The 21,158-nt window shown below is 53.3% G+C and overlaps 1 protein-coding gene across 3 annotated transcripts in view; it reads right to left on the bottom strand.

Annotated features, from left to right (window-relative positions):
* Window positions 1–2,040: 2,040 nt before the first annotated feature.
* The window catches only part of DIS3L2 (DIS3 like 3'-5' exoribonuclease 2), a 206,549-nt gene continuing 187,431 nt past the window's right edge, over window positions 2,041–21,158 (bottom strand). For all 3 annotated transcript variants that reach the window (XM_064165709.1, XM_064165710.1, XM_064165711.1), the window contains 7 exons: window positions 12,656–12,839; window positions 11,400–11,486; window positions 6,813–6,960; window positions 6,407–6,537; window positions 6,068–6,172; window positions 5,256–5,357; window positions 2,041–2,596 (listed from right to left, as the gene is read on the bottom strand). In XM_064165709.1, coding sequence (XP_064021779.1) covers window positions 2,498–2,596; window positions 5,256–5,357; window positions 6,068–6,172; window positions 6,407–6,537; window positions 6,813–6,960; window positions 11,400–11,486; window positions 12,656–12,839 — 856 coding nt within the window. In that variant the 3' untranslated portion in view covers window positions 2,041–2,497. The remainder of the gene's footprint in view (window positions 2,597–5,255; window positions 5,358–6,067; window positions 6,173–6,406; window positions 6,538–6,812; window positions 6,961–11,399; window positions 11,487–12,655; window positions 12,840–21,158) is intronic.

The following is a 21,158-nucleotide window of genomic DNA, read 5'->3' as shown; positions in this document are numbered from 1 at the left end:
TCATTGGGCACCCGGAGGATCCCAAGGGGCAACTATCCCTGGGGCCAGTGTGGTCATCTCTACTCAAGGCGAATTGAACTGCTCTGAGTCTCCTCCGTGGAGATCAGCCTGGTCTTTGGCATCCCCAGCACTGCCCAGAACCCATCTGCAGAGGAGGAAACTGAGGCACAGTTTGTCGGGAAGCTGCCCGTGCCTCTCGGCAGAGCGGATGAGGTGCCTCAGGTGCCGCCTGCTCCAAAAGCCACTCGCAGGGGATGAGAGAAGCAGGTCTGGCGGGGGGGGGGGACCGGGTCAGGGCCTGCTTTGGCAGGAGCGGAGACAAACCCATCCAAAAGCTGGGGACTGAAACCACCTTGAGGTGCCCGGGAGGGTTTGCCGCTGCTGGTATCCCATGAGGAAGTAGCAGGATTCCCAGAGACCCCTAGAGAGGTGGCACCAGTCCTGGCCCCCACCAAGGGCTCCTACCCCACCCTGTCCCACCTGTGCCCTGTCACCTGAGGCTGCGGCAGCAAGCTGGGTGAGGAGACAGAAGAGAAAGCAGGTTCCAAAGCAGAACGGCCGCCCCACGCTGCCCACCATGGCTTCCTCCCTGAATGTCACCGCTGCCCAGGGCAAGGGGACAGCTCTTTATGGCCCTTCCCTCTTCAGCTGGAGGGCTGCGCCCCGCCGCGGGTGAGAGGATGGGCTGATAACATTCAGGGACTATCTTCCAGCCCTGCCCAGGGCCCTCCCAGTGCCCCCAGCCCTCCCTGGGGCCATCCCTGCCCCCACCAGCGAGGGAGGACCTCCAGCCCATCCCTGGGGAGCAGGGCAGCTGGTGGCCCCCAGCTCAGACGCCTGCCTGCAGGACACGGAGCAGCAGGGAGGGCTCGGGGCAAAGTGCTGTTTTTGCAGACAAGCTGAGCTGCGCCTGGCTGGATCAGCCTTGTTTACTGAGACAAACCTGAGGAGGGGGACACAGGGCTGAGGGGCAGAGGGAGGACATCTTGCCCTTGGCATCAGTGTCCTCAGGTCCTCTATTCCAAGGGACACAGCCACGTGCTACATGTCAGGACCTCGGTGCATCAGTTGGTGCCCGACACACTGGGCACACCGAGGTAGCCCATGCCAGCCCACCTGCAGAGTGAGGTACCTGCTGCAGGCAGGGAACAGCCTCACAACACCAGCACCCAGAGAGGAGCAAGACACCCAGGGAGGAATAGCCTGCTACCACATCTGAAGATGATGTCCACATATGGTTGCACCAGGCCATCTGGAAGGACACCAGCAGCAGCACAACCCCTAGTGATTGCAGGTCACCCTGCACAGCTTGCACAGCTTGCACAGCTTGCCAGCTCCTGGGGAACATGTCGTACCCTGCCCTGACCCAGCAAAGGGCCCCATCCCCCACTCTGAGCTGGGCAGCCTGGGTCTGCCCAGCTCCTGGCTCCTGCAAAAGGCAGACCTGTCCATACCAGCGTCATACCTGTCACCGACAAGGAAAAGTCAAGCAGAGACCTCTCCCTCCTTGGCACAATGGGTCCACTCCTTTTCACCAGACGCCAATCCCTCCACCAGCCACCACTTTTGGCTGCCTGTCCCCACTGCTGGTGCAGCCCAAGCTCATGAAGACAACCTGCATGGTGTGGGTGGGGAACACGGAGATGTGGAGCAGGCAGAAGTGACTGGAGGCCGTAAAGGGGCTGGATGCACTCTTGAGAGGCAGAAAGAAGCAAGAACAGTGCTGCAGAATCCTTGAGTGGGGTTAGGCTGAAGGCCAGGGTGTGAGGGGCTGAAACAGACACCTGGTGACTCCTGGTGAAGGAGAGATTAACTGCCAGAGCAGGAGGCAGGAGCACAAGTCCACTCGAACCCCCAGATCCCCCACACCCTCGGGCTGAGCATGTTCTGGGGCCATGAAAGGCACTGAGGCCACTTCAACTTCACATCAGGCAAGGAGAGGCAGAGAAGGGCATAAAGCTGCCTGGAGATGAGTTATTGTTGGGATTCCCAGCCAAGGGAACATGGAGGAGACAAAATAAAACCTGTGTGAGTCCCTGCCACGGCTGCTGACTCAGCTTTTATTACACGACACACAACCCTGTATGGAACCCTCCTGCACGGCCCCACAGCCCCCCACATCCCATCTGGGATGGTGGAGCCAGCCCCTCTCCACTGCTGGGGACATGTGCCCCCACCTGGCCCTCACCACAGGCACCCAAGTCCTGGAGCTCAACACTGCTGCCTTGAAGGAAAAAAAAAAAAAAGAAAACAGAAAAAAAAGGGCAAGCTTCAAGCTAAAAATATCCAAGAGCAGAAACACTCTGCCTGAGGCAGGCTCAGGCCCTGAGCCCCGCTCCCAGGTGGAGCTAAAATCAAAAAGAGAAATAAAACAGCACTGGTTTCAAAACTGAAACCCCCAAACTCCCTGTGGGTCCTGTGTCCTTGGCAGGTGCTGGTGAGGGGCCTGGGAGGCGAGCGAGCGCTGGCAGCGGGGAGCACACCCAGCCTGGGCTGCTCACTTCTCCCAGCTTGGTCTCTTGAGCAGGGCGCTGTACTTGAGCGGGACCCCGTCCGACGTCAGCACGACCTCCACCAGTGTGAAAATGGTGATCACCTTTAGCAAGGGAGAGCAAGACGAGAGAGAAGAGGAGTTTTAAGGTGGCACCACACCAGGATTTGCTCAGAGCCGTGCTGGCTCCACTGCAGCAGCCGTCAGGAGCTGGGGAATGGGGCAGGGCACAGCATTGTCAAGGGCAGCAGAAAGCCAGCCAGGGAACCCAAACTGACTAAAAGGAGCCTCCGAAAACAACCTCACTTACTGCAGCCTGATCAGGCCCTAGTCTTGCTCTCAGCACAGTCTGGGAAGACACATGGGGGACTGTGCCCTCAGCTGTGGGTCCCACCCTCTCCTGAAGCCTGCCCATGTCTCCCTTCACCAGCCACAGAACGCACAGCGCCACAGTGAAAAAACCTGGGCAAGTGGCAATGGTGAGCAGCAGCGAGAAGGCTTTTCCACATGATGCTGAGCACCTTCTCAGCAAGGAGAGAATGACTCCACGTGCCTGCAAAGTGAGAGGAGACCAGGGAAGGGAGTGTGATGGATGAGAGAGACACAAGAGAATACAGGCCTCAGAAAATCAATCTGTCCTGCTCAGGAACGTGCTGCTGCCCATTGCCACCTCTGACTCCATCTCTTTGTGCAACTGTGTGCATTAGAGGCATAAAGCATTGATCAGCTCTCTATCCACGGGCTGGGCACTGCCTGGGACATTGGAAAGGGGCTGCCCTGGGGCCACAGCATTAGGGGACTTCGTTTGCTGCAGCCCATCCCCAAACCCTGTGCTGTGTCAGGGCTGGATGGGGCCATCTGTTCCGGGCTGGCCTGCAGGAGGGGTGGGCACAAAGCCATTGGCATAACCTTGTCAAACCCTCCCCAGCTCATCCAGTACAGGCTGCTCCAGATTAATCATCCAGAGCAGGAAAATCTCATTGAGACTGAAATGCACCAAACTGCCCAGCAAGGAGCAAACCACGGGAAAATCCTTTTGCTTCCCAGAGAGCCACTACCTACCTCATGCCAGCCCTGTGGCTGCCCCAGCTGGCATGAGCATGGGGGGTGGTGGCCATGGGGCAGCCCCTCACCTCTGACGAGTCAGACAGGGATTATTTGAGCTCTCCTTTGCAATCCTGCCTCATCTCTTTGCTGACCCTCAGGGAACAGCACAAGTTCACATCAAATTCCCCAAGTCTTAGGTCCACTTTATACTCAAGCCCCGAATAACACTCACTGAGGTCCCAGTTATCTTCTGGAGCTCAGGGAGAGATGGGGGGCAACACTTCCCCTCCGTGGCAGGGACAGACAGCCCAGACTCTGCAGAGCTTCACACACACAGCCTTTCCCATTATCTGGCCAAGCTGAGCCAAACTGGGAAGCAGAGGCCAACTGCTGGGGCCAGGAGCTGGTTGTGCTTGGTGCTGCCGAGTGTCTGGGTGACATCTCCCACGGTTCTGTGTGGCTCATCCCAGGCCTGGGGATTTATCAACTCAGGGTTCTGCTGGTTCAGAGGGCAGCTCTGAGTCTGCTCCCAGGGGAGGGCTCTGATGTTTTCTTAGGAGGTATGGAAGGTTTGTGGAGGAGTTTCCTCTACTGCCAAGTGTTTGCTTAACCAAAATGGGCCCTCCTCATGCTGTGGCATCATTTTTCATGTGAGTCCCTACGAGGATGTAAGTGATACCTGCTCCTCTAGCTACGAGGGAACTCAGGCCACTTCAGGCTGCAACCAGGAGGCTTCTTTGAGCCGAGCTGAGAAAGGAAAGCTCAGGTCCAAAAGCAGGGAGGGCTGCAGAAACACCTGCAGCATTTGGGAAGCTCAGCAAGCTCTGACCACTTGTAATCTGAGAAGGGCTCCCCAGGACAGACATCACGCCAGCTGGGAGCATCAGCCTAATCCTGTATTGGGAGCCTTTTTCATCCAGCCCGAGGTGGACAAGGAAGGCTTTTGCTGGGCTTGTTTGGAAATGGGTTGAAACACAGAGTCCCTGGATTGGTGCAGGGAGAGGTCGGGGTCGAGGCCGCCTGTCCCCACCCAGGCAGCAGGCAGAGATCGGCACAGTCAACACAGCTGTGACTTGATAGAGATGCCAGACAAAAGTTGGCAAAGAAGCAGCACTTCATCAAGCCAGACAAATGTGCTTGCTCCCTCTGATTGAGTTACCAAGTTAATAGATGACAGGGACACAAGAGAGAGATTTTCAGAAGCTGTTAAACCATTTGACATTGCATCTCAGGAAGTCTGACTTTAAAAACCCTGCCTGATTGGGCCTGAACCTTGTCACAGGGATGGCAACCTTAAGGAAGGGCCTTGTCAGTGAGGGGGCAAGGGATGCCAGCATTGGGGGAAGGGTCTTGACAGTCACTGCCTTAGGCCTGATCTTAACATCTTAATTGATGATCTGGAAGAAGGAAGTAAACAGCCAGTTAATTCAATTCCTGGAGGAAACTGAATTGGGAGGCAGAGCACACAGCAGGCAGGACAAAGTCTGAAGTCCATGGAGGGGTCAGATGTGGGGGCAGTGACAGGATGGAGAAGGGCTGGATGGCTGAGCTCAGGCTCACTGGGGAGGGAACACAAAGGGAAAGAAGGGATTGACAGCCTGCAAAGCAGTCCTGCTTCCCAGACTTGTCCATGGGGATCATGGGATCCACATGTTGCACACAGCCTCCACACTAACCCCATAGTGTGTCAGCCTGTCCCGTGCTGGGAGGGTCTTACCTGGGGCACAGACTCCTGCTCCAGCTCCTCTGGCTCCCACATGAGCGTGAGCTCCGGCTTCCTCCCCATATTTCTGAAGTGGAATCCCAACAAGGGCAGTGCCTATGTGGAAGAAGAGAAGTGGGAACAGCCCCCAGCCTTGACAACATCTCCCATCTCAAGCTCTTCCCCTCCACTTCGCCTATGGATGGGGATGGTGCCACTTTTTCTGGCAGGCTGCCTCTGCAGGTCTTTAACGACTGGAATGCAGCAGCCTGTGAGCCTGAGCCTGGCACATAAAAGCAGGGGCTGCTGTGCTGCACAAACAGCCCATCCATCACACTGTGTGTCCTGTTTAAAGATGCCATTGCCAGCCATATAACCAGGTTATTAAGAGAAGATGCTGCCACTGACCACAGCTGCTGGCCTACAGTGGTGCTGCCACAGCCCCAGACATACTGTATGGTTAAACAGAAGGAAAACCAGCCTCACTCCCCCTCCTTGCTTCAACTCTCTCTTGATCTTCATCCTGCTGAATCTGCCTTCATTCCCTTTTACCTAGACTAGATCAAATCCAGCACACCACAAGGAGACTCAGCTCTCAGAGACAGGACTCCTTTAGCTCCTTGAGCCTCCTCAGGGCCAGGGCATGGAGGGGAAACTCCATGAAGGTTCCCCCTCTTCCAGCTAGCCCAGATCAAGCACAGCTCTGTCAGCTTCAGGGATGGCACAGAAGGGCACCAGGACAGCCACTGCCTCCAGTGATGCCAGCCTGCTGCAGTAATCTTTGGTGAGGCAGTGCTGGGACTATCTCATGCTGGTGAAATACTTACATTGCAGTAGATACGCTTTTGGACTCCAAACTTCAGCACCAGGACATCAAAGGCTTCGTTCAGCACACCCATCACCATGGCCTCTGACTCCAGAGGACCACACTCCTGCCAAGGGACAAGGCTGTCACCACACCAGCATCCCCCATCCAGCTGTCCACAAGAGTAAGGACAGTGTCTCCAGGTACTGGAGCTCTGGTGGTTGCCCAATGCGTCCCTGCACTGTTTGCCTTCCTCAAGACCAGCTGGGCAGCCATACAGGCCCCTACCCAGTGACACTCAGGCTGAGTCTTCATGCAGAAATCCAGAGATACCTTGGGGAAAGATGGCCTTGGCTCTTACCCTGACAAAGATGGCAAAGAAGAGGTCAGCACTAAGCTCCTGCACTCTCTTGGAAGCCATCTTCCGGTCATTGCAGTGATCTGCCTGTCTCTGGATGGCCTCTTTCTCCATCTTGATGGGGGAGCTGGCACCTGGGAAGGGGACAAGTCACAATGATATGTCCATGCTCCCACCTGCTCCAGAGCCATGCCATTGTACCTTCGACCCAGATGCTCAGCTCACCTCTGTGCCCATGTTATTTGAGGGTACTTACATGTCAGGAGCTGCCCCGTGGGACACAGACTCTGAGCACCCAGCACTTGCAGCAGGCAAGGCTGGATCCTGGGAGTCCTGCCTGTGCTGGGCACAGCCCCTTGTCCCCTGACCGCACGCAGCGCTGCTCTGCAAGCAAGCAGCTGGCACCTACCGAGCGAGGCGGAGAGGAGACGGTGCACGATGACGTCGGCATAGCGGCGGATGGGCGAGGTGAAGTGTGTGTAGAAGGGCACGTTCAGGGCATAGTGGCGAAAGAGAGTCTCATCCTCCAGGACACCGGTGCAGAAGTAGAGAGCCATCTGAAAGGGAGGAGTAGCAAGGGTGAGCAAGAACGGTGGTAGGACCCTGCGTGAGCTTGGAAAGATCTGTGTCTGCAAGACAGAGCCCAGTGGCAGATGGTCCTTCGCCTGCTGCTCAGTTCAGGCTGTGCAGGGACAAGGTGGGCACTGTAGGGACTGTGCACAGAGCAAAGGGGGCAAAGCCACTGCAAAGACCTGCTGACTGCCAGCTGACCCTGCCTGGCCCCACAGATTGCATCAATTTCCACATCATGCAGGGGTTTGAGAAGTCTTCTGCATCTGCTCAGGCCCTGGGGCTCATTCACTATCCCCTCATCTTCCAAGGAAGAGTTGAGCCTGTCCTAATGTCCCCCACGGATTCTCTCTCAACAAGGGGTCTTGCCAACCATCTCCTGTGCCAGGCTCTATGGATCTGGATTGGGCTGCAGGCTCTGCACACCTGTTATGTCTGAATGAAGAGCAGTGGTGGCTCCTCCATTCACTGGGAAGGCAGCCCCACTGTGATCCCTGCTGCTCCATCCCAGACAGCAGCTGGGAAGCCGAGCCAGGGCTGGGCTGCCTGTCTAAGGCAAGGCTGGGGCTTCACACCGCTCAGCAGCCTCTTCAGCCAGAACTTCTGCCCCTGCCGCCGCTCTTTACATCTGTGAAACTCCAGCCCTCGGGGCTGGGAAAACAACAGGACGGGGAGGGGAGGCTGCACAGGTCAGGGGGGTTGTGGCAGGGTCACGGCACAGTGGCGATGGAGTGAACTCGTTTAAAAATAAGAGCAAGTGACTTAAAGAAAACAGGAGTAGCCAGCTCCAATTACAGAACCGTCCTGGGATCCACGGTTTGGGCAGCTGCATCCTCTGCTCTCCAGCCCCGCAGCACAGCCAGCTCCTGCTGAGCAGCAACACACTGAGCCGGGCAAGTAAACACAGGAGGTTAAAAAAAGCAGCGTCACTCCTGGCCTTATTATGAGACCCAAAAGCTGGGATAGGAGCTGTGGCAGCTGCCAATTTCCACAACCCAGCATTAAATTGTTTCTGATGGACTCCATGAAGTACGGTCCCCACTCAATTAGCTCGGCTCCCGCCGAACGAGGCTCTGCGCGGCCGGGCAGGGAGACGCGCCCAGCGCTGGAGGCTGCTCCGGGAGATAAGTGCCCTTGTGCAGACACACAGCGTGAAATTACACAGCGGGCTTACGGGCACTTATGCCAGGCTCCTGGGCAGAAGGGAGGAAGGTCCTTGCAATGCCAGGCAGGTAGAGAGCAGAGCACAGGCCAAAATCCCTTCTACAAGACAGCCACTGGGGCTTTCTTCCCTGTGTCAATTCCCTATGGCCAGGAGCATAGGGCAACCTCTGCCTTGTCTCCAGTTAAAGATGCTGAAGGTTCTATGTTACTTGCTGTTGCCTGGGGCACTTCTTCCTGGTGGCTGTGTAGGCCAAACTCAACTGCTGCTGGGTCCAGCATCATTTCTGACACCCTTTTGGCAGCTCATGACCCTCACTGAGGTTGGCAGCAGCTTGGGCAGCATAGCAAAAATATTCTTCTGGGCTGTGGTAAGGTTACACACTGCGTGGTGCCCAGTCCAACACGTATCTGATACTCGTGCTCAGCACCACGAGAGTGCTACCCAGTGACATCAGCCTGGTATACAGCAGATGCTTTGTCATTAACAGCTTTGACTCACAAGTGGTCTCAAATCCTCAGGGTTTGCCACAATCCTCAGAGAACTGCAAGGAGCCTGGAAATAAATCAGCCTCAGTCAACCAGAGGCAGCTTTACTCTTGTGGACAGATTGAATCCCCGAGTGACTGAGCCCCTGAAAAATGGTACATCACTGCTCCTTCAGCTGTTACAAGGCTCCTGGCACGGTGATCCATGCACTCCCCTAGACATAAGCACTACCAGTTGCCTCCTACCTCCCTCCTCCTCCAAGAGCATGATGTCTTGACCACCAGCATGCAGCAAAGACAGAAGGCACAGGCTTGAAGTGACCATGGGTTAAACCAGTGGGCAGTTTGTTTTGGCTCAGTGAACTGCTGCCCTGTTCCTGAAACACCAGCTTTATCACCGAGAGCTGAGGTTTGTGCAGGCACACAGGTGACTCCTCAGGACCCTGACCAGATGGGCTCGCCATGCCATCTGCCAGAGCAATGGCCCAGCCCTGGACACCAGCACGGGCTCCTGCACGGCTGTGCTCCACAGCTGTCAACACTCAGATCTGTGCTCTCCCCCATGAAGGACCCCAACGTTCAGGGCAGGATGGGGCCAGTTCTTCCATCTGTGCTAACAGTGGTGGCAGCCAGCAAAAAATCCTCCTCCCAGGGAAGGCTCCTTCCACGTGGGAGCTGCCTGCCCTTTTTAAGGGACACTGACACAGCTTTAAACTACCCATCCTCTGCGCTTAGCACTCTAGGGAGATATGAGTGCACTGTGCAGTGAGTGAGGCCAAGGACTCAAGACCACAGAGAGAAACACTGATGTCTCTGGCTCCTGCAGAGCTGCAGTCCTTGCTTACAGACTGGAGGTCATGTGGATCCACCACTGCAAGCACATCCTGAGTCAGACTGGAAAACAGCCCTAAAGATGGGACAGGAGCATCTGCTCACCTGGGCAAATCAGTAACTCCATTTACAAACAGAACCACAGTCAAGCAAACGGCCAACTGCACAAGCTCACTCCAGGACCAAGACAGGTTTCTGTTGCTTCTGGCTCATGCACCACTTTCAATACTGAAAACTGCCCACCACAGGCAGCAGCACCACCCTGCTGGGGAGTGCTGGCAGATGGGAATGCTGCTAGCCAGCCAGACGTGGGCAGCCCTGTAGGGCTCGTGGGCTCAGCTGTAAACTGGGCTTTGTCTATTATGGGAGTATGCCAGACAGCAGGTTTGCCAGGCATGAATGGACTGCACAGCACACCTTGGTCTTCTGATGATGAAATGAGTCTAGTTCCTGCCAAAATAATTTCATGAAAGATATCCTTTCAAAGCTCCTCTTTCTTCCTCTCCAAGTTCTCAGCATGGTGTCTCCTCCGCAGAAGACTTCACCCTCAAAACTTTGATACCTCTTTAACATACAGATCTATTCTGTATTCACAGGGCTAAACCTCAACAAGAGCCACTTGGAGGCATCTCAAAGCACACCCACCATCCCTCCAACCATAGCCTCAGGAAAATAAGGAGGAGAAATCTCACAAGGCAGCGGGTCCCAAAAACCCATCCTCTTGGTAGCACTTCAAAACTGAGTTGATTTCTTGTTCATCCCTCCTGGCCAGAAACCAGGCTTGCTCTACATGCTGCTGCTGGCAAAGCCCAGGCTTCTGCCACAGTCAGCAGCATGAGGGAGGGACTCCAAGGAATTTCTGTCACCAGTGCACCTTCCACCAGAAAAGGAAGGTATGACAAGAAGAGACCAGGACAAAGCAAAGCAGAGCATGGGATCTGGGACAATACAGCCAGCTCCAGAAGACACTCCCTGCACTTGACAAAGCAGCACTCCTGAGCTGGAGATAGAGATGAGGAGGTGATTTACTAAAAGGCTTTGGTCCCCAATCCCACTTTCAAGCAAGCATTAAGTCACGGAAGTACAGCAGGACTTCAGGCAACTGCTAATGAGTAAATGGAGCAAATAAGCTAATTAGAAGAATGACAGTCAAATGAGTGATGTTGGGAAGATGATTCATTCCTGCAGCGATAAGCAGGCCACAGCAGAGAGACTGTTTCAGGAACGTGCCCCTTCTCCCTGTGGGGTAGGACTTCCCCCAGAAGAGGCTGTGCCATGCCCAGCTGCAAATGTAGAAAGGCAGATGCTTTGTGATGGTGGTAAGTACTTGGGTAAGTGTCCTGAGCTGCAGAAGCTCCAAACGTGACAACCAGTGTGATCAGCACATTACAGAGACCTTCACAGAAGATCTTTGGGTCTGAAAGGAGACCAAAGGTTTCCAGAGCTTCCCTGCCTCTGTAAGTTTGTGTCTAGGTACCAGACTGTGTTTATGGCCAGCTGCACACCACTACATTATCCTCAGCCTTGAGTCTGGGCTTTTTTTTGGACCAGCTGGGATACCATGATGTGAAGAAATGGCACACATGTGAACCATGGAGCTCACCACCAGCTCTACACAGAACAGGCTGTGTCCTTGTGAGCCTGCTAACATTCCACAGGCAGCTTCCTAATTAGCAATAACAGGAGTGCTACAAGGGGCAAGGAAAGACTCAGCCTGCCCCTGCTATCCAGTTGAAGCTCTTTTGCCCAGGGGATGCTACCAGATGCATGGGGGCTGGAGGCACTGGGTGAAGCTGCTGGCAGACCCACAGCACCATGCTCTGGGTCCATTCACTCTTCCTTTAGACGACAATCAGCTATGGTAACGCAGAAGGAGCAAGGGCAGAAGATGGAGACAAGCAGACAGCTACAGACAGATGTGTCTGACAGCCCAGTGCTGTTCTCACCCGCATGGGCCTGGAGAACATGTTGGTCAGCACTTCTTTCCTGGCTTCGGAGTATTTGTCAGCACCAAACGTTTCATTTAAGCTTTTCTGGAGGAGGAAAGAGAGACAGCATTCAGTGTTGGCAGGCTGTGGTGGTAGGGGGACTCAGACAGACCTTACTGGGGAAACAGCAGCTCATCAAAGCCAGATTCTTCCTTTTCCTGCAAATCCTTTCATGAACCAGAAAGTGCATGCAAAACTGGGCTCTGCTCCCCAGCAGCTCCAACAGGACTACACAGAGTCCTCCTGAGCACAACCCATCTCCTAGGGTCAAGGGAGGGGGCACTCAGGGCACAGAGATCACTGGCTCAATTCCCAGAGTAGGAGAGTGCTCACAGACTCTTCCTAACCTCTGCCTGGCTCCCACCCAGCTTTTAAGAGCTTCGGTGCATGGACTAATGGGACTCTGGGGAGACATGGATACAGGAGGTTACTGCCTGGGGCTAGCAGCAAGGAAGGGCTGGAGGGTTCAAAGTGCAGAAGAGGAGCTGAGTGTGCAGCCCTGTGCCTGCTGACATAGCCTCGGTGCAGCCAGGAGGCAGGGAGAGCAGTCCCAGCTGACAGAGGGCCACGCGGGAGGCCAGCGGGGATGGGATTAACAGAGGATTATCCACAATCCAGTTGCTGCAAGTAAAGAAAATCCTGGAACCTGTGCTCTGCTGTTCAGCTGGAGTTCAGCCTCAGGACACGCTCAGCAGAGGATCGGTCAGATACCTCCTGTGCTGGCTATGTCTGACCTTTCCCAGCACTGCTCTCCAATCCTTCCCAGTCACCCTGCTCCCTACCCTGCCCTCCCCAAGACCTTCAGCTATCCACACAGAAACACCTTCTCACAGAGCTACTTCTCCCCTGCAAATGCTCTGCCAAGAGAAGGCAGAGTAAGGACATCTGAGTGTCCCAGTGAGCGCTCCTGCACTGAAACATCCTTCCCATTGCAGAGAGGGCTGTGCTGGGGTCGCTTGCAAGGTTCTCTCTGCCCTGCTTTAAGCTCTGTGTACAACATGACTGAAGGGGATGGGCTAGATCCCACTTGACCAGCACTGGTATGGTCAAGAGTGCAACAAAGGAGGGGTTTTCTTTTGGCACAGGATAGCTATCAGCTCTTCTTAGGCAGAGTGGGCCAGAGAATAAACCACACACTGCCAAAACCATGTCCTTACGCAGCTGCACACCCTTCACCCCCATGGCCCCACTCCCTGCCAGCCCAAGGCACTCACGTGCAGGCTCCCCGCACTGCTGAAGTCGATATTGAGGCCAACTTGGTTGCAGAACTCCATGAGATCTTTGAGCAGCTTGGTCTGGGGCGGGGGGTGGCGGCGAAGCAGGGCCTGCTCAGGGAAGGAGCGGTAGATCTGATGGGCCACGGCCATGTTGGCGAGCAGCATGAACTCTTCCACCAGCCTGCAGCACGAGAACAACAACCCCAAGCCCCAGTTAGAGAGGGCAGTCCCTTGGGAAGCCAAACCAGCCCAGAATGATGAAAACTCATATGCCATGGGAGGATGGGGAGCAGCTTATAGTTGCTGTTCTGAACACAAATTAGATGTGAGACTACAGCAAATCTCCCCCAAATTCTCACTTTTAGCTGAGGTTTCCCAGAGGACTCAGAGCAAGCCACCCTGCTGGTGCAGACAAGCAGAAGTCAGTAATAAATTGACAGCTAAATTAAGATAAAATAATCTCCCTTTAGGTCATTTTATCTCCTGAAACACTTGAAAAGCAAAACAAACACTGTGCAAGGGATTGCATGGAAAACAAACACACATGGGCTGTCTTCCCGGGCCAGGGAAAACAGTGTCTCACTAACTGCCCCAGCCTGAGCTCAACATGTGTGGTCAAGCCTAGCCACTGAGCCCTGCCTCAGCTGGGCTTCTGTCCAGAGCAGGATGCCATATGGACCCCAAGCAGAGCAAGCCACCAGCACAGCTCACTGCAGGGCTGCCTCAGGCATCCAGGTGACGCAAGGACTCTGGATGCTCCTCCGCACAACCCATAGACTGCTCAGGGTACCCCAGGCTGGGGTGAGCCACTCACTGTCCACGTCTGAGCATACACACGTGGTGCAGGGCAACACACTGCAAAGAAAGGCAATCACAGCACTAAAGATCACCATTACAGCCACCAGCTGTAGGCTTTGCCACAGGAGACTTGTTTAACTGGGCTTAGATAAGCAGAGAGATGTGCTTAACTGGGCTTCCTGCTCTTTGCTGCATGTAATCCCAGGGCTGCCAACTGGTGCCAAAAGAGATAACAGATTTACAGCAGTAACCTCATCCTCCATGCAATGCCCCAGTGAGCTGTCACCATGCTGGCTCAGCCCCGTGGCTCCTGCAAGCAAAGGGGCAGTTTTGCAGGGCTGGATCTGGTGGTCCTGTTGCTCCCAGACCCAGCTATCACTGGGGAGACTGGCCAGGTGAGGTGTGCTTCGAGGCTACCTGCAACACTGCAGCAGCAACATATGCCCAGCTCAGGAGTACTTGCCAAGAATTTGAAAGGGAAAGGAAATAAAGACAAGTGCAGAGGAGGAACAAGCGCCTGGTGATGACAATCAGCAGTGGACATGTTAGCCTTTAATAGGAAGGAGCTCTCTTGGTAAGAGTCTTGTGCCTTCTCCCAGAGCACGTTGTGCCAGAGGCCAACATTCCAGACCCTGCAGGGAAAGCAGGAGGACGCTCTGGTGCATGGGCAGTGTAGGAAGAAGGGGTGGGAATGGGCCACCCCACCCTGCCCCCTCAAACACTTGCCAGTAGGCAAACACTGCCAGAAGGCAAAAGGCTGGATCAGGGGGTGGGCAATGCGCTCGCAGCCCAGTGTGGGAGCAGGGTAAGCAAGGGGTGGCTTCATGTGGGAGCAGGGTAAGTAAGGGGTGACTTCCAGGAGGGTAGAGCCAAGCTCTTGCTCCTGTGCAGCTAAGCCAGCAGATGGCAACATAGGTCCCTCTATGGCTGCCGGCACTGGGGGGCTGTGGGACAGCATGGGCCAAGGGTGCTAGGCACTCTGGCTGCACAGCACCAAGGAGAGGGCAGGCAGGGCAGCAGGTAGCCCCCAGGGGGTTATGGCACTGCCATCCCCATCTCCTGGGTGTGGGGGTGGACCCACTGGCTCTCAGCCAGTTGCCATGCTCGTAGATGACATATATGAGGCAGTGCCAGTCTGTGCTCATACCTGGCAAGACCTCTTTGCCCACGGCAGCCTGCAGCAAGGCATAGCAAACAGCAGGGGTTGCAGAAGGCAGTGCTTCTCCTTCCTGTGGGCTTTGGTGACAAGAAAAAGGGAGACACTTCCAACACTGGCCTCACCCACACAGGTGGGCACATGGGACAAGGTTGGCATGGAGTTCTTGGGGCTCCCTTGAAACATTGAGGTGCAAACTCATTTTTAAAGACAAAGCAATGAACACCCATGAAGAGCACCTCTTTGGCACTGGCAAAGCACGATTAGCTCCTGTCCTAGAGAGGGACCCAGAGAGTGAGTGCTCAAGCAGCCCCTGCCACTCACATCCTGTTGAATACTGGAGCGTGAAGCCTTCACCTCTTACCTCCAGTGACACTCTAGGCTAGATGCAGTTTCCACCTGATTATTAAGTTCTGCATTTTACCATTCTGGGACTTGTGCTTTTCCATTTTCCTGGAACTATCCTTCTTCTGATGTGCTAGGTAGCACTGAATTAAGCTAATAACTGAGCATCCTCCTGCCAAGGATGCTTTTACACCCAAAGGAAAACTAACAACACAACTCCTCCTTTGCTTTGCTCTGCATCCTCTCTCCCTTTGACATGTCACAGGTGGAGCACCAGCATCAAAGATAGCCCCCATGAAGATGAAGTACCCAGAACATGGTTGGATAGACTGCAAGGGCAGGAAAATCTTATCAGGAAGCACGAGAAGCTTGCATCCATGACAAGGTGGGAAGGATGTAACTGTAGATACTCAGAATTGAAAAGGTACTCATTTTGCTCTCTCTCTCCCAAATGCAGAGACAGGCTCTGGGAGATAGGGCTGCAATTTGGGCTTCCATGGAGCAGATACCATAGACAAGGTCAGACACTGTCCTATATCTGGGGGGGAAGAGAAGCCCTAGGACCCAATGGGTTGGTTTGTGTCAGCTCAGGTCAACAAACCACAGTGCCCTCAGGAAGGCTGCAGTACCCTGTGGGTTGATGTCAAAACACCCTGCAGAAATTGAGGGTCCTGGATCACTTAGGGGTCAGAGAACTGCTCCACACACATACCCCACTGCAGCAAGCAGCCCTGCAAGCATGAGAAGGATAAAGAGCATGGAGTTGCTGCATGTTAACTCCTAGACAGATTTCTTTTAAATGTCAGGATTTAGTCCCCAGTGAGAAGAAAGCAGCTTTGAGAATGGACAAGTCACAATCAAGCTAATCTGGAGCATATGAGAGCCTGCCAGGTTCAGAGGGAATAGGCTGGGGGCAGTGAAGGAGCTGGCACCTGTTACTGGAGTTAAGCCAGGTCACCTCTTCCAGCAGAGCAAAGGGATCTGTGTCTCAGGACACAAGGAGGGAGCCAAGATCTGCACCAAAGAGCTGAAGACAGTGGCCTCAGTACACCTAGGAAGAAAAGTGCATTCCCAAGAAGGGCTCTCACTGAGCCTGCATGGGATGTTGGGAGACTCAGGAGGGTGAGCCAGGATTGGGACAGCCCAGAAAGCCAGCAAGGACAGCACAACAAAGCTGCTGCCCTCCTGCCCTTCCCATGTGGCTTCCTGGGGCACTTCTAGCTGGTGTCCTCCCCAGGGCTTCGCTCGGCAAGCGCTAAGCTGCAGCTTGGAGAAAAGCAATGGATGCTGGGGCAGGTGGGAGCGGAGGCTGGGGGCCAGCCCAGCGCCTGGCACGGGTGTCGCTGGAGCCGTGCTGAAGGCCTGCTCATTTGTCAGCAGGTCAAATGACAAGAGGGTTTGGGTTTGTTCTTTTTTCTTAAAACAGCCCAGCTCGGAGTTTGGCTCGGTGTGGCTGGCAGACAGGAGTGCAAAGAAAAACATTTCATGGCTAAAAAAATGGAGACAGAAAGGCTGGTCCATGTGAGCAGGCTGAATGGATCCCATGTGAAATGCATTCTAACGCCATCACTAGAGTTTCCTCTGGATTAGCTGAGCTATCCTTGGCTCCCAGCTCCACAAAATCCCATAAACAATCTGACCTGAACTTTTGCCCTTGCTGTGCTGATGCGAGGTTTCCTCCGCTGTCCCACAGAGAGAGTTGGGGATTAGCAGGTGGCTGTCCCTGCTGTAGGTGCCTGCAGATGCTGGCTGTCCTGCTCAGCTCAGCAGGGTTGCAGGAATGAGCATTTCCAAAGCTCTTTGATGCACCACAGAACATGTGCACATGCAAGAGGGAGGAGAGGCAAGGATAGCGAGCTCTGTAACGTGCATAAGTATCTTCTGCCTGCTCTTTCAATCCCAGACTTTGCTTGTGAGTTATGGGCTTGGTGCAGGAGTTACTGGGTGAAACTCTATAGCCTGTCTTATGCAAGAGGTCAGCTGGAGTGTATGGCTGGCAAAGGCACTTGTCTCAGAGTTTCAAATGTAATCGAGGCATGCTGGCTCCCAAACTCCACTGCCTGCTGGGGAGATTTCAGGCTCCTGAGATGCTCTTAAACACCAGATTTGGTGCTTTTCAAAGTACCTTCAATGACTTTCAGAGCTCCTGTAGGGAACAGACATCTACAAAACCATATGGTTGAAGAGGACTCATGACATCTCAATGGCAGCCCTGACTCCAAGCTTCTGGGCTGCAACTCCTCTCTTACAACTCCTACCACAGCCAAACATCCATGTGAGACAGGAAGAGGAGCTGCACATTCAGAATCTGGAATTGCTTTAGTAGCAGTGTTATTATTTGCTCTGTAAAAGGTTAGCTAGACCCTTCCCAAGCCTTGAAAACCCACTCACATCCTCAACAAGATGGTTGTTCGACAGCAAATCAAATATTGGTTTCTCATGCCAAACCTCTGCAGAGTGAAGCAGGGCAAGTGAAATGCCTGTTTGGCTGCTCGTCTCCATGGCAATGCGGCCAGGCTATACAGAAGCCATCAAAGTACCCACTCTCCCTGATTAACTTGACAAACGACATTAGCTAAGCAAGGTTGGCTGCAAGGGAGAGACAAGGAGCACTTTGTTTGCAATCCAGTAAGTGCAGGAAGAAGGCAGGCAGCTTGGTTAAAGCAAAGCAAGACAAAACCATCTGCTGCTCCACCAGTGCAACAGATCTGCAGCACTCAGATCAAATGGCAGCCAGACAAACAGCTCTTCTCCCATGCTTTCTTCTTCACCTCCATCCCCTCCTACAAGATATAACCACTGGGTGTATCTAGGCACTGGAAGTGCTCTCTCAGCTGAGTTGTGAGCTTGAGATAACCCCAAAACACTGACCAGCTCTCCCATGGCAGGGATTTGTAACAAGATGAGAGGAAATGGCTTCAAGATGTGCCAGGGGAGGTTTAGATTGGGTATTAAGAGAAGCTTCTTCACTGAAGGGGTCATGAAACACTGGAATAGACTACCCAAGGAGGTGGTCAAAACACCATTCCTGGAGATGTTTAAAAGATGCAGAGATGTGGTGTGAAGGGACATGGTTTAGCACCAGACTTGGTCGTTAGATAAAGGTTGGACTTGATCATCTTTTCCAATTGAAACGATTTTCTGATCACTTTTTTTGCCTCTGCCAGTCTGGAGAATTTGGGCACTCTTTCACATGCATCTCATTGTGCAAATCTCCTTTCAATCAGAGTTGAACTGTCCTAAGCTGGAGCCTGAACCTCCTTCCAACAGTGGTCCATCTGTTTGGGTGAGCTGCTACTAGATAAATCCCAGCATCTTTCCAGGACCTCAGACCTGTGACCAAAGTATTTCTACAGAGGTTACCAAACTTTCTTCTGCTGTCCCATTGCAAAATCCCATCTGTTCCTCTCCACCTCATCTGCTCCTCACAGCATGTACTCCCTTCTGCACAGGGAACAAGCCTTTAGCTGCTCAAATTCCTTCCCATCTCCAGACTGGTTCACTATCCTGCCTCAGCATGGGTTTGTGCTTTGACTATCATTCAAGACCTCTGGTCTCTCAAGCCATAGCTATGTCTGCTTCAGGTGTCCAGCTCCATGCTGGATCCAAATAAGGTTAGGACAGTATAGCTTTGAAACCATCACACTCAGTTTGGGTTTGAACCAAGCAGTGCCATGAATCTAGCACTGAGAAAAGTCTCTGTGTTTGAGAGAGCTCAAACGGCCCTGCTGCAGAGGCATCCCCACACTACAGGCACCACATTGCTGACAGCCCTTGCTCTCCACTGGCTTGAAGGGGATTATTGCTGCAGTGCATTTCATAACAAACAAGAGATCTACAGCCACCTCCTGGGAATGGGACTCTAAATCCTGCTGCACTGACCAAGAGAAAGTCACCTTCCACAAAAGGCTGCAAACAGTCCTGTGCACACCCAACAGCAGCTGAAAGAAAATGGAAAAGAAACAGCACCAGAGTTCAACCAAGAAGCTGCTCTCTGCAAAGCACTAAATCCAAGGACACTGGATGTGGCACAACTTTTCCTTCTTTTCTTTAAATCATCTATGTTTATTTTTGATTACAGCTCTTCCATGAAGCAAAGGAACTTGAGAGGTTTCTATAAAAGCCCTTCTAAAAGCAGCATTAGCTAATCCTGCATCCCCTGAGAGCGGAGCCAACAACAGAATCATGCTTTTTGGCAAGTGGCTGGACTGGCGCCTTCTGATGGCTCTTCAACACAAAAATCCTGCAGGAATGCTGCACTGTCTTCCTGGTGACACTCTGCCTACCCAACAGGAGCATCTTCAGCCATCCACCCTGCTTAAGGAGTTCTGCAAAGCGAATCCCCTGTTATCCAAAAGAGCTGGAGCGCAGCGTTACATACGAGCTGCGCAGCGTCGGTGTGGAGCTCCCTTTGCCAATGACAGTTGCCAAATGACCAAAAGCCCTACTTTTTTTTTTTTTTTTTTGGAAGAAAAAGTAGTAAAAGGCAAGAATGCTGGCAGTTCCTGCCTGGATCACAGTCAGTTTGTGCTCCTTTCGCAGCTAGTGGTAGCCCTGAACAAAGCACAGCTGAATAATGGAATTACTCCACTTTCTGAGACTGCTCAATTAGCTCTTGGTTAAAACTGTTAACATTGAAACTTGATGAGAATAGCAGCTCTGAGGCAGTTTTAGATTCATTTCTCCCTCAGCTAGAATGCCTTTTCCCTCTAATGAACTCCCTTTCCGGGGTATAATGAATGCCCTTTTTATTAGCTATGGTGCCTTTCCAGTAATAGATGCCTCCAACACAAATGCATGGGAGGGTTTTCTGAATACAAATGTTACTTACTGGCCACTCTCACACCTTGAGGTTGGAAATATCACGAGACCACTCTCTCTGCTTTATCCAAATTAACTGCAGTATGATGGAAAACCATTTAAAGCTGGGCTACTGAAGGCATTTGGCATGATTAGGAATTAAATGCTCAAAGCCTGATGTACTGGGTTTGCGCACGAGGATTTAGACCGCTAGAAAAACCTCAACCATTTGCCTAAGATCCTTTGAAATGACTGATGCCAGCTTGCAGCCCTGTTACATGGAAGAACTGACTTATTCTGGCAGGTGAGTTGCTGGGGTGATGGAGACGGCACAAGCAGCTGTGAAGCCTCTGACACCCCTTGGTGATCAAGTGCATGGATGACAAACACTCCCCTCCTGGCCTGGAGCTCCTCAACCTCATATGTGGTTCTTATGGCAAGGATTAAGGCAATGCCCATTGGTCCCTCCACCTTCTATCCTGTCTTGATCTAAGTGGCAATGGAAACGTTACAAAAATGAAGGGTGAGTGATGCAGAGGACATAGTCCCTGCAGGCTGCATCTCTGCATTAAACGTTAATATGACTGCAGTCTGCTCCTTTTCATGCAAATTGGCAACAACCTTCAGACTCCTGGCATGAAGCTGAAGTGCTCCTCTGTGCCAAAGACAGCATCCTTCAGCCACTGTGGTCCAGGGATGGAAGCCTAGACCTGCACCCATGTGCTGGGCCACGCAGGACACAGGTACACACTTCAGCAGGGTTCTTCAGTCCCAGCTCCAGTGTGTTCTGAAGTTTTCTCGGGACTATCACATTTTTGAGTCCAGGGCAGAGGACTTCAACCTCAGCACTGCAGACAGAGGAAGATCTCCCTCCAAGAATGGCCCTCCTAGGTCAAGAAACCTGTTTTTCCATGGGCCCCAAGAGGCCCACAGAGTGCTGCTCACTCAGCATGGACACACAGTCCTACCTACACCTGCTCCTAGAAATGCCACCAGTGGCTGAGGCTGCCTGCACAGCCCCCCCTACTCATGCTAGATGTCAACATCAAAGTGACGGTGCTGCTCAAAAACTCTCCTTTAAAACACAACCCCTTCACCCTGTCTGAACGTTTCTCCGTGGGGAAGTCAACAACAGCACTGGAAGGGGTCTGTAATCCCTAAGTTTAGCTTCAGGAGCCATGTGGCTGGGAATCCTAGTCCAGCTCCCCAGGGATCCCCATCAAACCTGGCTTCTTTTTCCAGGGAGCCCTGTCTCACTGAGATCTCATCTCTCAGAGAGAGCTATGATGGCCAAGGCCCTGCCTGCTCTCCACAGAGGCACAGGGGAGGTGTACACAGTGACCACTAAAGGGCACAGCTGTGCAGGGTTCAGCTAACAGGTCTCACAGGGGCAGTCGCTGC

This window comes from Pogoniulus pusillus, chromosome 26 (genome assembly GCF_015220805.1).
Source record: "Pogoniulus pusillus isolate bPogPus1 chromosome 26, bPogPus1.pri, whole genome shotgun sequence".
Taxonomy (NCBI): domain Eukaryota; kingdom Metazoa; phylum Chordata; class Aves; order Piciformes; family Lybiidae; genus Pogoniulus; species Pogoniulus pusillus.
This window is presented reverse-complemented; position numbering and strand designations above follow the sequence as displayed.